General features: G+C 35.7%; 1 protein-coding gene across 1 annotated transcript; it reads left to right on the top strand.

The window, feature by feature from the left end:
* The first annotated feature begins 4581 nt into the window (after positions 1-4581).
* On the top strand, positions 4582-12589 carry LOC131614053 (uncharacterized). Its single transcript, XM_058885681.1, has 14 exons — positions 4582-4635; positions 4721-4891; positions 4977-5045; positions 5138-5349; positions 6445-6529; positions 8239-8435; positions 8595-8771; positions 8945-9076; positions 9529-9612; positions 9795-9997; positions 10130-10219; positions 10317-10758; positions 10869-11782; positions 11874-12589. The coding sequence occupies exons 1-14, from the start codon at positions 4582-4584 to the stop codon at positions 12587-12589; spliced, it is 3546 nt and encodes a 1181-aa protein (XP_058741664.1).
* Positions 12590-12750: the final 161 nt, after the last annotated feature.

The following is a 12750-nucleotide window of genomic DNA, read 5'->3' as shown; positions in this document are numbered from 1 at the left end:
TGGGAAAAATTCACAAGATCGGTATCGTTCTAACACCGTAAGTCTCCTGCATACGGAAATTGATTTGAATTTGTTATTATGTTTTAGCCTTAATTTCTCATTCTTTGACAGCTCTTGAGTAGTTTATTTCAGCAGTCGGCACCATCTCTCACACACTTTACGCAGGAAGCCGATGAATATAAGTGAATGTTCCGAAAAGAAAAGAAAAAAAAAGAAAAGAAAAAGGTAATACACCTTCTAAGTTTGGTGATCCTCACCCGGTCACTTAACCCAACGGTTGTGTAATCTTCAAAAAAAAAAAGTTTTCAAAACTCTTTGTTAGTTGGTTCAGCGGTTTCTGGTGCTGAACTTGGTAGGGAGGATTACGGTCCGATCCCCCGCAACTACATCTGAGTAAGCAAAGGGTTATGCCACGCAAGTACCGGAACCCCGTGCAAAAGGATCAGAATCACTAAACGGTTGTCCTGCTATAAGTGTGTGGAGATAACGGGCTTAATGTGATTGCGCCTGAATGAAAAAGAGCAAAAAGGATGAGTAAGTTAGGCTATGGTATAATAATATGATTTGAATTTGTTTGTGTATTTAGGAGCCTTATGTCTGCATATCTGTGGTTAGTGTTCTTACAATGTCCTTAGTGTGCAAGATTAGTACCTGTCGATGCAAACTTACCCGAAGAAGATTTGTAGCCTAGGATGAGTAACTGTTGATGTATTTCTGCTTGTTTTTCATTTTGCTCGGAGTGCAAAAGTTCAAGTGTGGGGGAATTAGGAAATTGTGTGTTTTATTTGTTTTTTGTGTGTTAGTATTTTGTTTAATTTCAATAAAAAATGCATCTTCTTGAAAGTTTTAGGCTACACACTGATTTGAGTCGGGTTTGCGGAGACTTGGGAAAAATTCACAAGATCGGTATCGTTCTAACACCGTAAGTCTCCTGCATACGGAAATTGATTTGAATTTGTTATTATGTTTTAGCCTTAATTTCTCATTCTTTGACAGCTCTTGAGTAGTTTATTTCAGCAGTCGGCACCATCTCTCACACACTTTACGCAGGAAGCCGATGAATATAAGTGAATGTTCCGAAAAGAAAAGAAAAAAAGAGAAAAGAAAAAGGTAATACACCTTCTAAGTTTGGTGATCCTCACCCGGTCACTTAACCCAACGGTTGTGTAATCTTCAAAAAAAAAAGTTTTCAAAACTCTTTGTTAGTTGGTTCAGCGGTTTCTGGTGCTGAACTTGGTAGGGAGGATTACGGTCCGATCCCCCGCAACTACATCTGAGTAAGCAAAGGGTTATGCCACGCAAGTACCGGAACCCCGTGCAAAAGGATCAGAATCACTAACCGGTTGTCCTGCTATAAGTGTGTGGAGATAACGGGCTTAATGTGATTGCGCCTGAATGAAAAAGAGCAAAAATGATGAGTAAGTTAGGCTATGGTATAATAATATGATTTGAATTCGTTTGTGTATTTAGGAGCCTTATGTCTGCATATCTGTGGTTAGTGTTCTTACAATGTCCTTAGTGTGCAAGATTAGTACCTGTCGATGCAAACTTACCCGAAGAAGATTTGTAGCCTAGGATGAGTAACTGTTGATGTATTTCTGCTTGTTTTTCATTTTGCTCGGAGTGCAAAAGTTCAAGTGTGGGGGAATTAGGAAATTGTGTGTTTTATTTGTTTTTTGTGTGTTAGTATTTTGTTTAATTTCAATAAAAAATGCATCTTCTTGAAAGTTTTAGGCTACACACTGATTTGAGTCGGGTTTGCGGAGACTTGGGAAAAATTCCCAAGATCGGTATCGTTCTAACACCGTAAGTCTCCTGCATACGGAAATTGATTTGAATTTGTTATTATGTTTTAGCCTTAATTTCTCATTCTTTGACAGCTCTTGAGTAGTTTATTTCAGCAGTCGGCACCATCTCTCACACACTTTACGCAGGAAGCCGATGAATATAAGTGAATGTTCCGAAAAGAAAAGAAAAAAAGAGAAAAGAAAAAGGTAATACACCTTCTAAGTTTGGTGATCCTCACCCGGTCACTTAACCCAACGGTTGTGTAATCTTCAAAAAAAAAAAAGTTTTCAAAACTCTTTGTTAGTTGGTTCAGCGGTTTCTGGTGCTGAACTTGGTAGGGAGGATTACGGTCCGATCCCCCGCAACTACATCTGAGTAAGCAAAGGGTTATGCCACGCAAGTACCGGAACCCCGTGCAAAAGGATCAGAATCACTAACCGGTTGTCCTGCTATAAGTGTGTGGAGATAACGGGCTTAATGTGATTGCGCCTGAATGAAAAAGAGCAAAAAGGATGAGTAAGTTAGGCTATGGTATAATAATATGATTTGAATTCGTTTGTGTATTTAGGAGCCTTATGTCTGCATATCTGTGGTTAGTGTTCTTACAATGTCCTTAGTGTGCAAGATTAGTACCTGTCGATGCAAACTTACCCGAAGAAGATTTGTAGCCTAGGATGAGTAACTGTTGATGTATTTCTGCTTGTTTTTCATTTTGCTCGGAGTTCAAAAGTTCAAGTGTGGGGGAATTTGATTAGTGCATTTTAATGCACGTTCTTCCATGTTTGTACTCAAGTATTTCTTCGGTTTGTTTTATTTATTTTTATGTTTTAATATGTTTTTATATTTTATTTTATTTTTGCACTTATTTGTTTGACAATATCCTCTAGTGAAGGTCTGGAAGATGCAAAAGTTGTAACTTGGGGAGGGAAGAATCTTTCTAAGAACACTTTTTTGAGATCATTCCAGCTTGTAACAGAATTCGGCTCAAGGTAGTATAACCAATCTTTTGCAGCACCTTGAAGTGAGAACGAGAAGACTCTCATCTTGATATGGTCTTCTGTTATTCCTTTAGGTCTCAATAGTGTAGAACAAAAAATCTGGAATTCTTTCAGATGCTTATGTGGATCCTCGCCTACAAGACCACTAAACCTTGGCAACAAGTGTATTAAACCAGATTTCGATTCAAAGGGAACAACCACATCATCATATTCAATACATAAACCATTATAATTAACATCAAGCGCAACTAGCTGCCTTAGTGTTCTTTGATCAACCATATTATCAAAATCAAGTTCAAAATCAAAATCAATTAAGCAATGCAGCAACAAATGCGAAAATACCAACAATGTCCTATAACAGCCATAAACAAATAGAATGAAGGAACACGATTAAAATAAGTTCATAAAAATATAAAAATACAAAATTTAATCTAATTAGATGAAATAAGAATTTTGAGAATTTTTTTGGATTTTTTCGACTCTATGAAAACAGTAAAAAATTCATTAAAAATAGAAAAACGATGAATTTGGCAATTTTGGGTCGAATTCCATTACTCTTCTAGAGTAAGAAAGTATTGATCACACGATTTTTCTACTTCCAGTAGGCAAAATCTTTTTACAATCGAACACAAGTTTTTCAAAAACTGAATTTTTCGACTCTAAACGCGGTTTGGCCAAAACAGTGAGGAAAATACGACCAGAACGTGAGAACACTAAACCTATGACTCTAATATCAGTTAATAACAACAAAAATCCCCGGCAACGGCGCCAATTTGGTCCGCTGTCGCGCGCGGATCAAAAACGAGTTGTTTTTCAAAACCGTAGTACAGCGACAATTGACTCGAATATCGTCTCAAGGATTCTTGTTATTACTAACTGAAATCAAATTGGGGGGGTTTGGTTTGATGGTCGAAATAGAAAAAGTGCTTAATAAGTGATTATTGAAATAAGCTGTTATGAAATAAGTGATTTTAACAGGTTAATCTACCGGTTCTACTTCCAACTTATCATTGGTTATTTCAATTTCAATTCTCCTAAGCGGTACCAATTCCTATTCGATTGTAATACTGAGGAAACAAGCGTCGACAGTATTACACGACTTATGATCCTAATCACCGAATTAAGCAAACGGTTCACCGAATTAAGCAAACGGTTATCGATAGCGCGAAGAAACGAAGAAGCTAAGTTTAAACGCGATTAAAGTAAGGAACACACATCAATCGAATTAAATCCAATACATTCTATAAGAACGAATTAAGCAAACGAAATCATAGAACAAATTGGAAAGGAACTAAATTAAATTGAAAGTAATAATAACCTCAAAGTTTTGTGGAATTCGAATTCGGTAGATTGCCCCTCGGATTAGTTCTCCATTGCAAAATCGTACAAAAACTCAAAATTATTTCGTGAATAGTGATGATCATGCTACAGTACCGCGGCTGCTACCCTAAGGAGAAAGAGTACAACCCGTTTTACAATCCAACTGGGTCAAACATACGACCCAGGCCCAAAACTAATTGACCCGAAACTTAACTAAAACTAGTGCTGCAACTTCAACGAATTTTCTGGCCCTTCTACAGTACGATTCTGACTTTGACTCCAACATAAGAATTGTAGCTCTTTCTCTTAGCTTTCCGTCGATTATTAGAACGCCTCAATCGGACTTCTGGAACTTCAGTTATGATCGTTTCCGTGCAGACTGTTAAAGCTGAAAATTAAATACGAAAATCAAATAACAATAAAAATAAATTAAAAATAAAAACATTATAAAATACAAAAATAAGACAAGAAAACCATGGAACTGTATAAGTACAACCGTAGAGGAATGTGCATCAAAATGCACCGATCAGTTAGTTAGAAGATCCAATAATTTTAATTATACTTTAGTATGATTAAATAAAGGTTTTTACTATTTCATTTTTTGTGGTTCATAGGCTGGTGAAGAGAACCCTAAGATTTGGCCTGTTCACCTCGATGTGTTGTTGAACAAACAAATGGTTTTCCGAGTCAAATATCAATCGAGTTTCGAGCAGTTCTCTATCATCGCAATACTTAACGAGGACAACCTTTTCAACACTTTTGACAACCACCTCTGCCCTAATAAGGTTTTATATTAACTTATATCATTGAACACTTAAACATAAATGTTTGGCATAAAGAAAAATTTTAAGATTGCATATTTTTTTACAGCTTACTTCAAATGCTGTTGTTGTGGATAATGAAGCCAACACTCCAACTGATCATCCAATCCAACCAATTGTATGTCATTTCATATATAATTGAAATTATATGCTAATGGTTGTTTATCATAATAATCTTAGATGTTAATATTTTTCCAATATTATTACTAGGTTACACAATCTAAAGACTTAGAGCTAACTACACAACCATCCTTGGATGCAAACCGTTCAGGGAGCCCAACTGCGAGCTCTAGCTCCACTCCTGCCAAGCGGGTTGCTGCATCAACCAATGTTAATGAACCCATTCTGGCTGAAGAACCGACCCCTCAGCAATCTGCTACGAAGGCCAAGGCTGGGAAGAAAATTAAGCATATCAAGAAGGAGTAATTTGGGAGAGCCTCATTCAGAAGCCATATCTTTTTTTATGCCACTTTTAATTTGACACCTTCTATGTAAGGAAACTATTCAAGTACTATGTGTTTTGTAGTTTGATTTTCTGTTTTAATGCATGTTCTATGCTCTTGAAATGTGTACTTTAACTTCTAAACATACTATTTAAGCTGAATCTTTTATGTTTACTCCATGTAGTTTTTTTAACTTGCTGTTGGTTATATATTTGTCAAGGTGTTTTAGTTTCAAAATCACCTTTTGTCCTTCAAAAATGTCTGTTGCCATACAACTTTAGATTCAACTTCAAGCTTATTTTATCTAATTTATTTTTTGTCTACTATCTATTATAATAGAAAATAAAAACTCAAGTGACACATGCTTCCCATTTCTTCATACCTAATGGCCAGTAGGTAGCAACTTCTTTTACAATGCAATATACTTGATTTGCTACTAACCAGAAAAGTCTATTCTGATCTTTCCAAATGTCACTCACTGTATTGAGGAAGAATCTTTATCTTAAATTTTATGCTTTGTATGACTTATGTTTTGAATATGTATTTCTATACTATGCTTCATAAATAAATTAAAAGTCAAGAAATTACACATGAACTTGGAAACCAGACTCAAATTTCAATGAGAATCTGATTTACAAATTACATTTCATTGAGAAAGGCTTTGTCTAATAACCATGTCATCTATTCACTTCTGTTTTACCTCTTCTTACAAACACATTCATGTCTCTAAATAATTGAGAACCTAATGTTGTGTTCTCTCAATAATTTCAAAACCTATATTTCTATATGCTCTCAAGCAACAATTTCTATTGCATGTTCTACTACAATTTCTATTTATCATTACAGATGCTTTTTCTATACCAGCCCTATACAAAAAGTTTTTGCTGTATTGTTTGGGCGGGAACATAATTAATGGCTCTCAATTGAATTTTTATAATAGCCAAACCATGCCTTTGTTCAAGAGTTTATATCAGTCATATATTTCAGTTCTTTTATCTAATATATTTTGCTATTGCCCTTTGGAAACTACTTATGTGTTAATGGCTACTTACCTCTGCTATTACCCTTCTACAGATCTACGGTTCAGATTTTGGTTGTTGGAGTCTACCTTCATTTAGGATGCAAAAAGTACAATATCAAATCAGACTTAAATGCAAGGGTAACATGAACACGGTAAGGGCTATGCTTCTCATAAAAAAGAGCACATTTCATGTACCTTTTCAAGAATTACAGTTTCACTTTACATACATTGTCAAAATCAAAACATGTACCAACTGCACATTAAAACCTTTGCGCAGAATAATGATTTATTTGGCACTGTTGCAGTCTGGTGCAATTTATAGGGTGGTAGTCTATTTCCAAATTCATCATTGTTTCATTTATATTAAATTATCTAATGGTCAATTGAAATTCTGCATTATTTGGACAATTTATCTATGGTAGTTTTGCTTTTCAGAACAAGTCCCCAACTGTTTTTTACGAAATACATTTATATTTTAATATTGCTTTTTATAACACAACAGGGCAAACTAATAGAACTGGATTTTTTTAAAGAAGACTTACTAAAGAGCTAAAATTAATGTAAATGCTAGCTCAAAAAATTACAATCTTCAAAATGAATAATAACTTGATCCATGTATGCATATACTAACTCTAAGTTCATAACAATAAAAACAATTGTAGGACAACTTGGACTTGCCTTGGACTAATATTGCATTCGCAGCTTTGAGTACATGGTTGACAATATTGCCTCTCCTAAAAGGTGGGCTTCTTTTGTCTTAACTCATGTTCTTTGCATTTGAATGAAATCTACATGTTGGAAATCATATATGAGCCTCTGGATTTTTTTTAACACTGAACTGGACACGATAACTTGTGAGTAAGGTGTGCATATTTGTTAGAACTTACTTATGTATAGCTGAAACTGTGCTTGACATCCACTCCATGCTATAGCTGAAACACTTTGAATAACATATTCCATTTGAGATAATTTTTCTGAACTGCAACAAACTCATGAGAATTGCCGCCTCTGTCAACCTTGCCCAACATTGTCATTTAATTCAGCATAGCTCTGTAAAGTCAGACAACATGTATTAGATGTCAACATGACTTATTCCTAAACAAACATTAAGTAAATAACATAGTTAGAAACACATCTATCATAATCTGTTACTTTTATATATATCTTACTAAGAATGAAAAGGTTGGCCAATCCAGAATTATGTGCATGAGCTTTCAATTCTACATGTTGCCTTCATGTTATGTGTTCCTCTAATAGAGCTTCTGTCGTTTTATCGTTTTTTTGGTTGACGATAAAGAACATCTTGTGCTTCACTTCATGTGGTTCGAACATAAATATGAATTGCTTAAACTGAACTTGAGATTCACTTCATACTATAGCAGGCCTTTAACAGTAGCCATGGATACAGTGTTTCTTAGCAGGAACTTATATTCTTTAGTTTGGAAGTTAGCTTATATAACTTGCTGCCCAAAGACATATGAGTAGTTTCAGTATATAGCTTGAACTTGGTTGGTTGCACTTATTTATGATGCAGCTGGTTGGTTACTCATTAAATTTGGTTGGTGTGTATTTATTTTGGTTGCAATAAATGAAAAACCAACCAAGTTCCATGTTCTAAAACATGTTATAATTGAGTTGAGAATTGAGCAGTTTATACCATATGATTGATTGCAATAAGTACATAAGCTTAAATTTTTTTGTTTCTAACATATGTTTAATACAACAGTGCCATATAAGTCTTACTTATATAGTGATATTTGAAACCTATGAATTTATGTCAACACTTTTTTGGTGAACTTATAGTTGGTTTGTACTTACAACTCATTTAGCTTGCACATATTATGTAGGGTGCATATGTTTGCAAAATGGAACGTCTTGAGAACATTGATCTAGGGAAAAAAGTAAGAGCGCGAAGATCGTTGGTTTTGAAAGAGAACCGTTCAAAGCGTCCGAAATATAGTCCTCACCAACCGATAAATATGGATACAAATCCTGTGTCGCCTATCTCAATGACACCGAGACAACCATTGGCCGAGCTGACTCCGTCAAATCAAAACCAAAATTCTCAGTCCCACCTAACGAATTAGGCATTTAATAATACACGACTTTTTCAAGGTTCCGAACCAAGCCCATCAAGACATGGTTTTAAAACAAATTTGCGGAAGTGCCATATAGAGACGTTAGGAACAAATTTATTGTCTAGGTTTTCTTCTAGTGCAACCGTGTTTGACTTTGGAAGTTCATCTAATACACCAACATTAGAAACTTATTATATTGGGCCAGGAAGTAACAGTGACGCTAATGTAATAAAACATCTTGACACAATTGCACTTCAAAGGCAGCCTGCAAAAAGACCGGACTCTGCGGCATCTCAAATTGTGTATGTTTCAGTAATAATTAGTTAGTCATCATGTTTGCAAAATATTACTTTTATCAATACTGCGCTATTTCAAATAAAGGAACTTTGTCAAATCTGATAATTTCTGTTATGTGCATTATGGTTATACTAATTTGATAAATTTAACTGCTACTTTCTTTTAATGTGAATAACAGAAGAGCAAAAGCGAACACGCCAGCACGAGCCAGGCCTAGTCAGCAGTTGGGGGTTCCGAATATAGCAAATCACTTGAGCAGGAATGTGCCTATCCAAACAAAATCGACTGGGACAGATGCTCCTAAAATTTTGTATGTACTTAGAAGCTTTTTATTTTTATTTTTATAGCAGCTGAAAGAAGTACATCATTTATGTTCCATCTGCTCCTTATAGTTGTCCATTTATAACACATTGTTCCATCTTGATCACCCAAGGACTCAAAATGCCACTATTCATCCCGTCACTAATGGAGTCAATTCCGCAGTACCTCACATAGTAGGACTGGAGGCGAATGAACAACCTACCACAACTGCAACACATCCCATCCAGACAACCAATCCGTTGTATTTCGTAACTCAAATGTCGTATGATGAATTACAAATTCTAAAACTTTTATATGTTCATTATGTTGTCTAAAGTTGTTATCACCATTTATATAACCATTTCATTCATGTTTCTATAAGAATTGTACAACAAATAGCAACATAACAGTAATGGCATTTTCATTAAACTATCTTGCTGTGGTGCTGTTTTGAAATTGCAGTTGTCCAAACAATAACAAACCAGGTAGGGGTCGACCTAGGAAGCAATTGGGAGTTCCCAACCTGGCTATCAACTTGAGCAAAAAGTTTGCGGTACAAGCGAATGAACAACAAACACAGTCTAAAAAATAGACACCAGAGTTAACATCACAACATAGGTACATGTTCGATGTATTTTAAATGAAAATTGTAATATATACAACTATAGCCCAATCTTAGAAACTCTACACAACATATATCGTGGTTCCCATGACTTATTTGCATTCAGGAGCGACAGTCGACCGAGCATTCTTACCTTGCAATTTGATCAAACCAAGAAACAACCTTACACAAATATTGCTACTTCTGTCTCACGATCGACACATAGTGCCAATCATAGACCGGAGCCGTCATGTCCTATTTTTACGCCAGCCATCAATTTGGATTTTGAGAGCGACTCTGGAGAGGATAGCGACTATGACCCATTCGCAAGTAAGTTTAAATCTATGGTCCTTGCATTATGGAATAATCATTATTGCTATCATTAACATGTATGGACAGTCTAAGCCAATTTTTATGCTAATCTTTGTATTACACCTAATTCTCTCTTACTTGGAATAATAGCATATTTATCCGAAGATGACGAATGGTCAGAATCGGAAGATGTTGCAGCACCATTTACAATTCACGACAACTATAGCGGAACTTCCGAAGGTATGTAGTGAATATTAAATGGCATTATGCGGATTTCAGAAATTTTTGCATTTTAAATTATTCAGCAGAATGAACAGAATACTAATTCATTGTGTAGATTATTACGATGTTAGTGACCCTCTAATAGAATGTCGGTATTGTAAAGCAATGATGTGGTATCAAGAAAGGATGCACAAAAGTTCCCATGCAGCCAATCCGAAATTTATGCTTTGTTGTGGAAATGGGAAAGTAGAACTTTCATTGCTAGAACAGCCTCCAAAAGTACTTGCAAAACTGTTGTTTGATAACGATAACTTTGACAGCAGGAAGTTCCAACATCAAATCCGAGTTTACAATATGATGTTTGCCCTCACATCACCTGGAGCAAAGTTGGACAATCATTTTAACAATGGACGCGGGCCTCCGACAATAAGGATACAAGGTCAAACATGTCATCAAATTGGGAGTTTGTTACCTCCACAAGGTCAAAAACCGAAATTTGCTCAACTGTATATTTATGATACGGGGAATGAGGTCCATCATAGAATACAAGGACTAAGGTAACAAGCATCTTTGTTAATTGATTTCGATCAAATCTTATATGCCTTCATGCCTTATGGTTTACAAATTCATTTCATATTAATTAGTTTTCATATTAACTACATGGCAGTAACTCCAAACACATTGATGAAATGGTTGTCCAACAGTTGTCTGATATGTTGTACGAATGCAATCCTCATGCTAAGAGTTTTCAAATGGCAAGGAAATGGTTAGACAATGGTGAAACTCAAAACCTTAAGCTGAGACTAATTTCTAATAGATCCACAGATGGGAGAGTATATAATAAACCGACTGTTTCTGAAGTTGCTGCGTTGGTTGTCGGTGATATTGACACATCAGAAATGAGGGATATCATAATGAAAACAAAAGGAGGACAGCTTCAGAGAATCAATGAGCTTCATGCAAGTTTCATGGCTTTTCAATATCCTTTGATTTTTCCTTACGGTGAAGACGGTTATAGGCCTGATGTAGCTCATAGAGACTTGCCCATCCATGAAAACAGCATACGAAATAGGCTTACCATTAGAGAATGGCTTGCATTTCGCATTCAAACAAGGTTTACTGAGGCTAAGACTTTATTATCTTCTAGGAGGTTGTTCCAACAGTTTCGGTGCGATGGTTACACAATTTTAGAATCCGAGAAGTTAGAATGGCTTAGAAAAAATCAACCAAAGCTTAGGGTCTCCAAGTACAAGTCTCTAAACGACGAAGATGATCAGAGTCAAGCTTCTGGGTCAAGCATAGGCAAAAGCGTTGTTTTACCATCCTCCTTTGTCGGCGGTCGTAGGTTTATGGATCAATTGTACTATGATGGTATGGCCATTTGTAGTAAAGTTGGCTTTCTTGATTTGTTCATTATATTTACCTACAACCCAAATTGGCCTGAGATTCAAAGAGTACTTGGTCCTCTTCATTTGAAACCACAAGATAGGTCGGACATCATTTCAAGAATATTCAAAATCAAGTTTGATCAATTGCTAACTGATTTAACCAAGAAAGGTGTGCTAGGAAAAGTGCTTGCCTGTAAGTTTCATCTTTAACTTATCTTATACTTTGTTGCATTAATACTACTACTACGATATTGTGTTAATTTACTTATATCTATGAATGCTAGATATGTACACCATTGAGTTTCAAAAGAGAGGATTGCCGCATGCCCATATTTTGATCTTTTTGCATCCTTCAAACAAATATCCAAGACCCGAAGACATTGACAAGATAATTAGTGCTGAAGTGCCCGATCCCTTAACACATCCTCGGGTGTACAATTTGGTCAAATCTCATATGGTTCATGGTCCTTGTGGTTTGGCAAATATTAATTCACCTTGCATGAAAGATAGGAAATGCTCCAAGTACTTCCCCAAAAAATTTCAACCGACCACTATAGTGGACCAAGATGGATATCCTATTTATAGGAGAAGAAACAACGGTCACACGTTTGAAAAAAACGGGGTCATCTTTCATAGTGGTCATGTTGTTCCTCACAATCCAAGTTTATTGTTGAAGTACGAAGCCCACATCAACATGGAATGGTGCAATCAAAGTACTTCTATCAAGTATCTTTTCAAATACATAAACAAAGGTTCTGATCAAATTTCAGCTGTCATTCACGATTCTAACAAAGACAACATTGACGAGATCAAGCAATATCTAGATTGTAGATACATCTCCCCAAGCGAGGCATGTTGGATGATATTTTCATATTCTATACACGGAAGAAAACAAGCCGTAGAGAAATTGTACTTTCACATGGAATGTGAAAACACCGTTTACTACAAAGACTATGAGCAAGTTGGTGATGTTTTACTCAAACCAAGTGTAACCGAGTAAATGTTTACATCTTGGTTTGAGGCTAACAAAACTTACAAAGAAGCTAGATTACTAACTTACGGTGACTTTGTTTCTAAATTTGTTTATCATAAACGAAGCCGAAGTTGGAAACCAAGGAAACGAGGGTATACCATTGGAAGACTTATTTGGGTTCCTCAAAG

The sequence above is a fragment of the Vicia villosa genome, linkage group LG6 (genome assembly GCF_029867415.1).
Source record: "Vicia villosa cultivar HV-30 ecotype Madison, WI linkage group LG6, Vvil1.0, whole genome shotgun sequence".
In the NCBI taxonomy this organism is placed as follows: domain Eukaryota; kingdom Viridiplantae; phylum Streptophyta; class Magnoliopsida; order Fabales; family Fabaceae; genus Vicia; species Vicia villosa.
The sequence above is the reverse complement of the archived record's forward strand: the minus strand, read 5'-3'. Positions and strand labels throughout refer to the sequence as shown.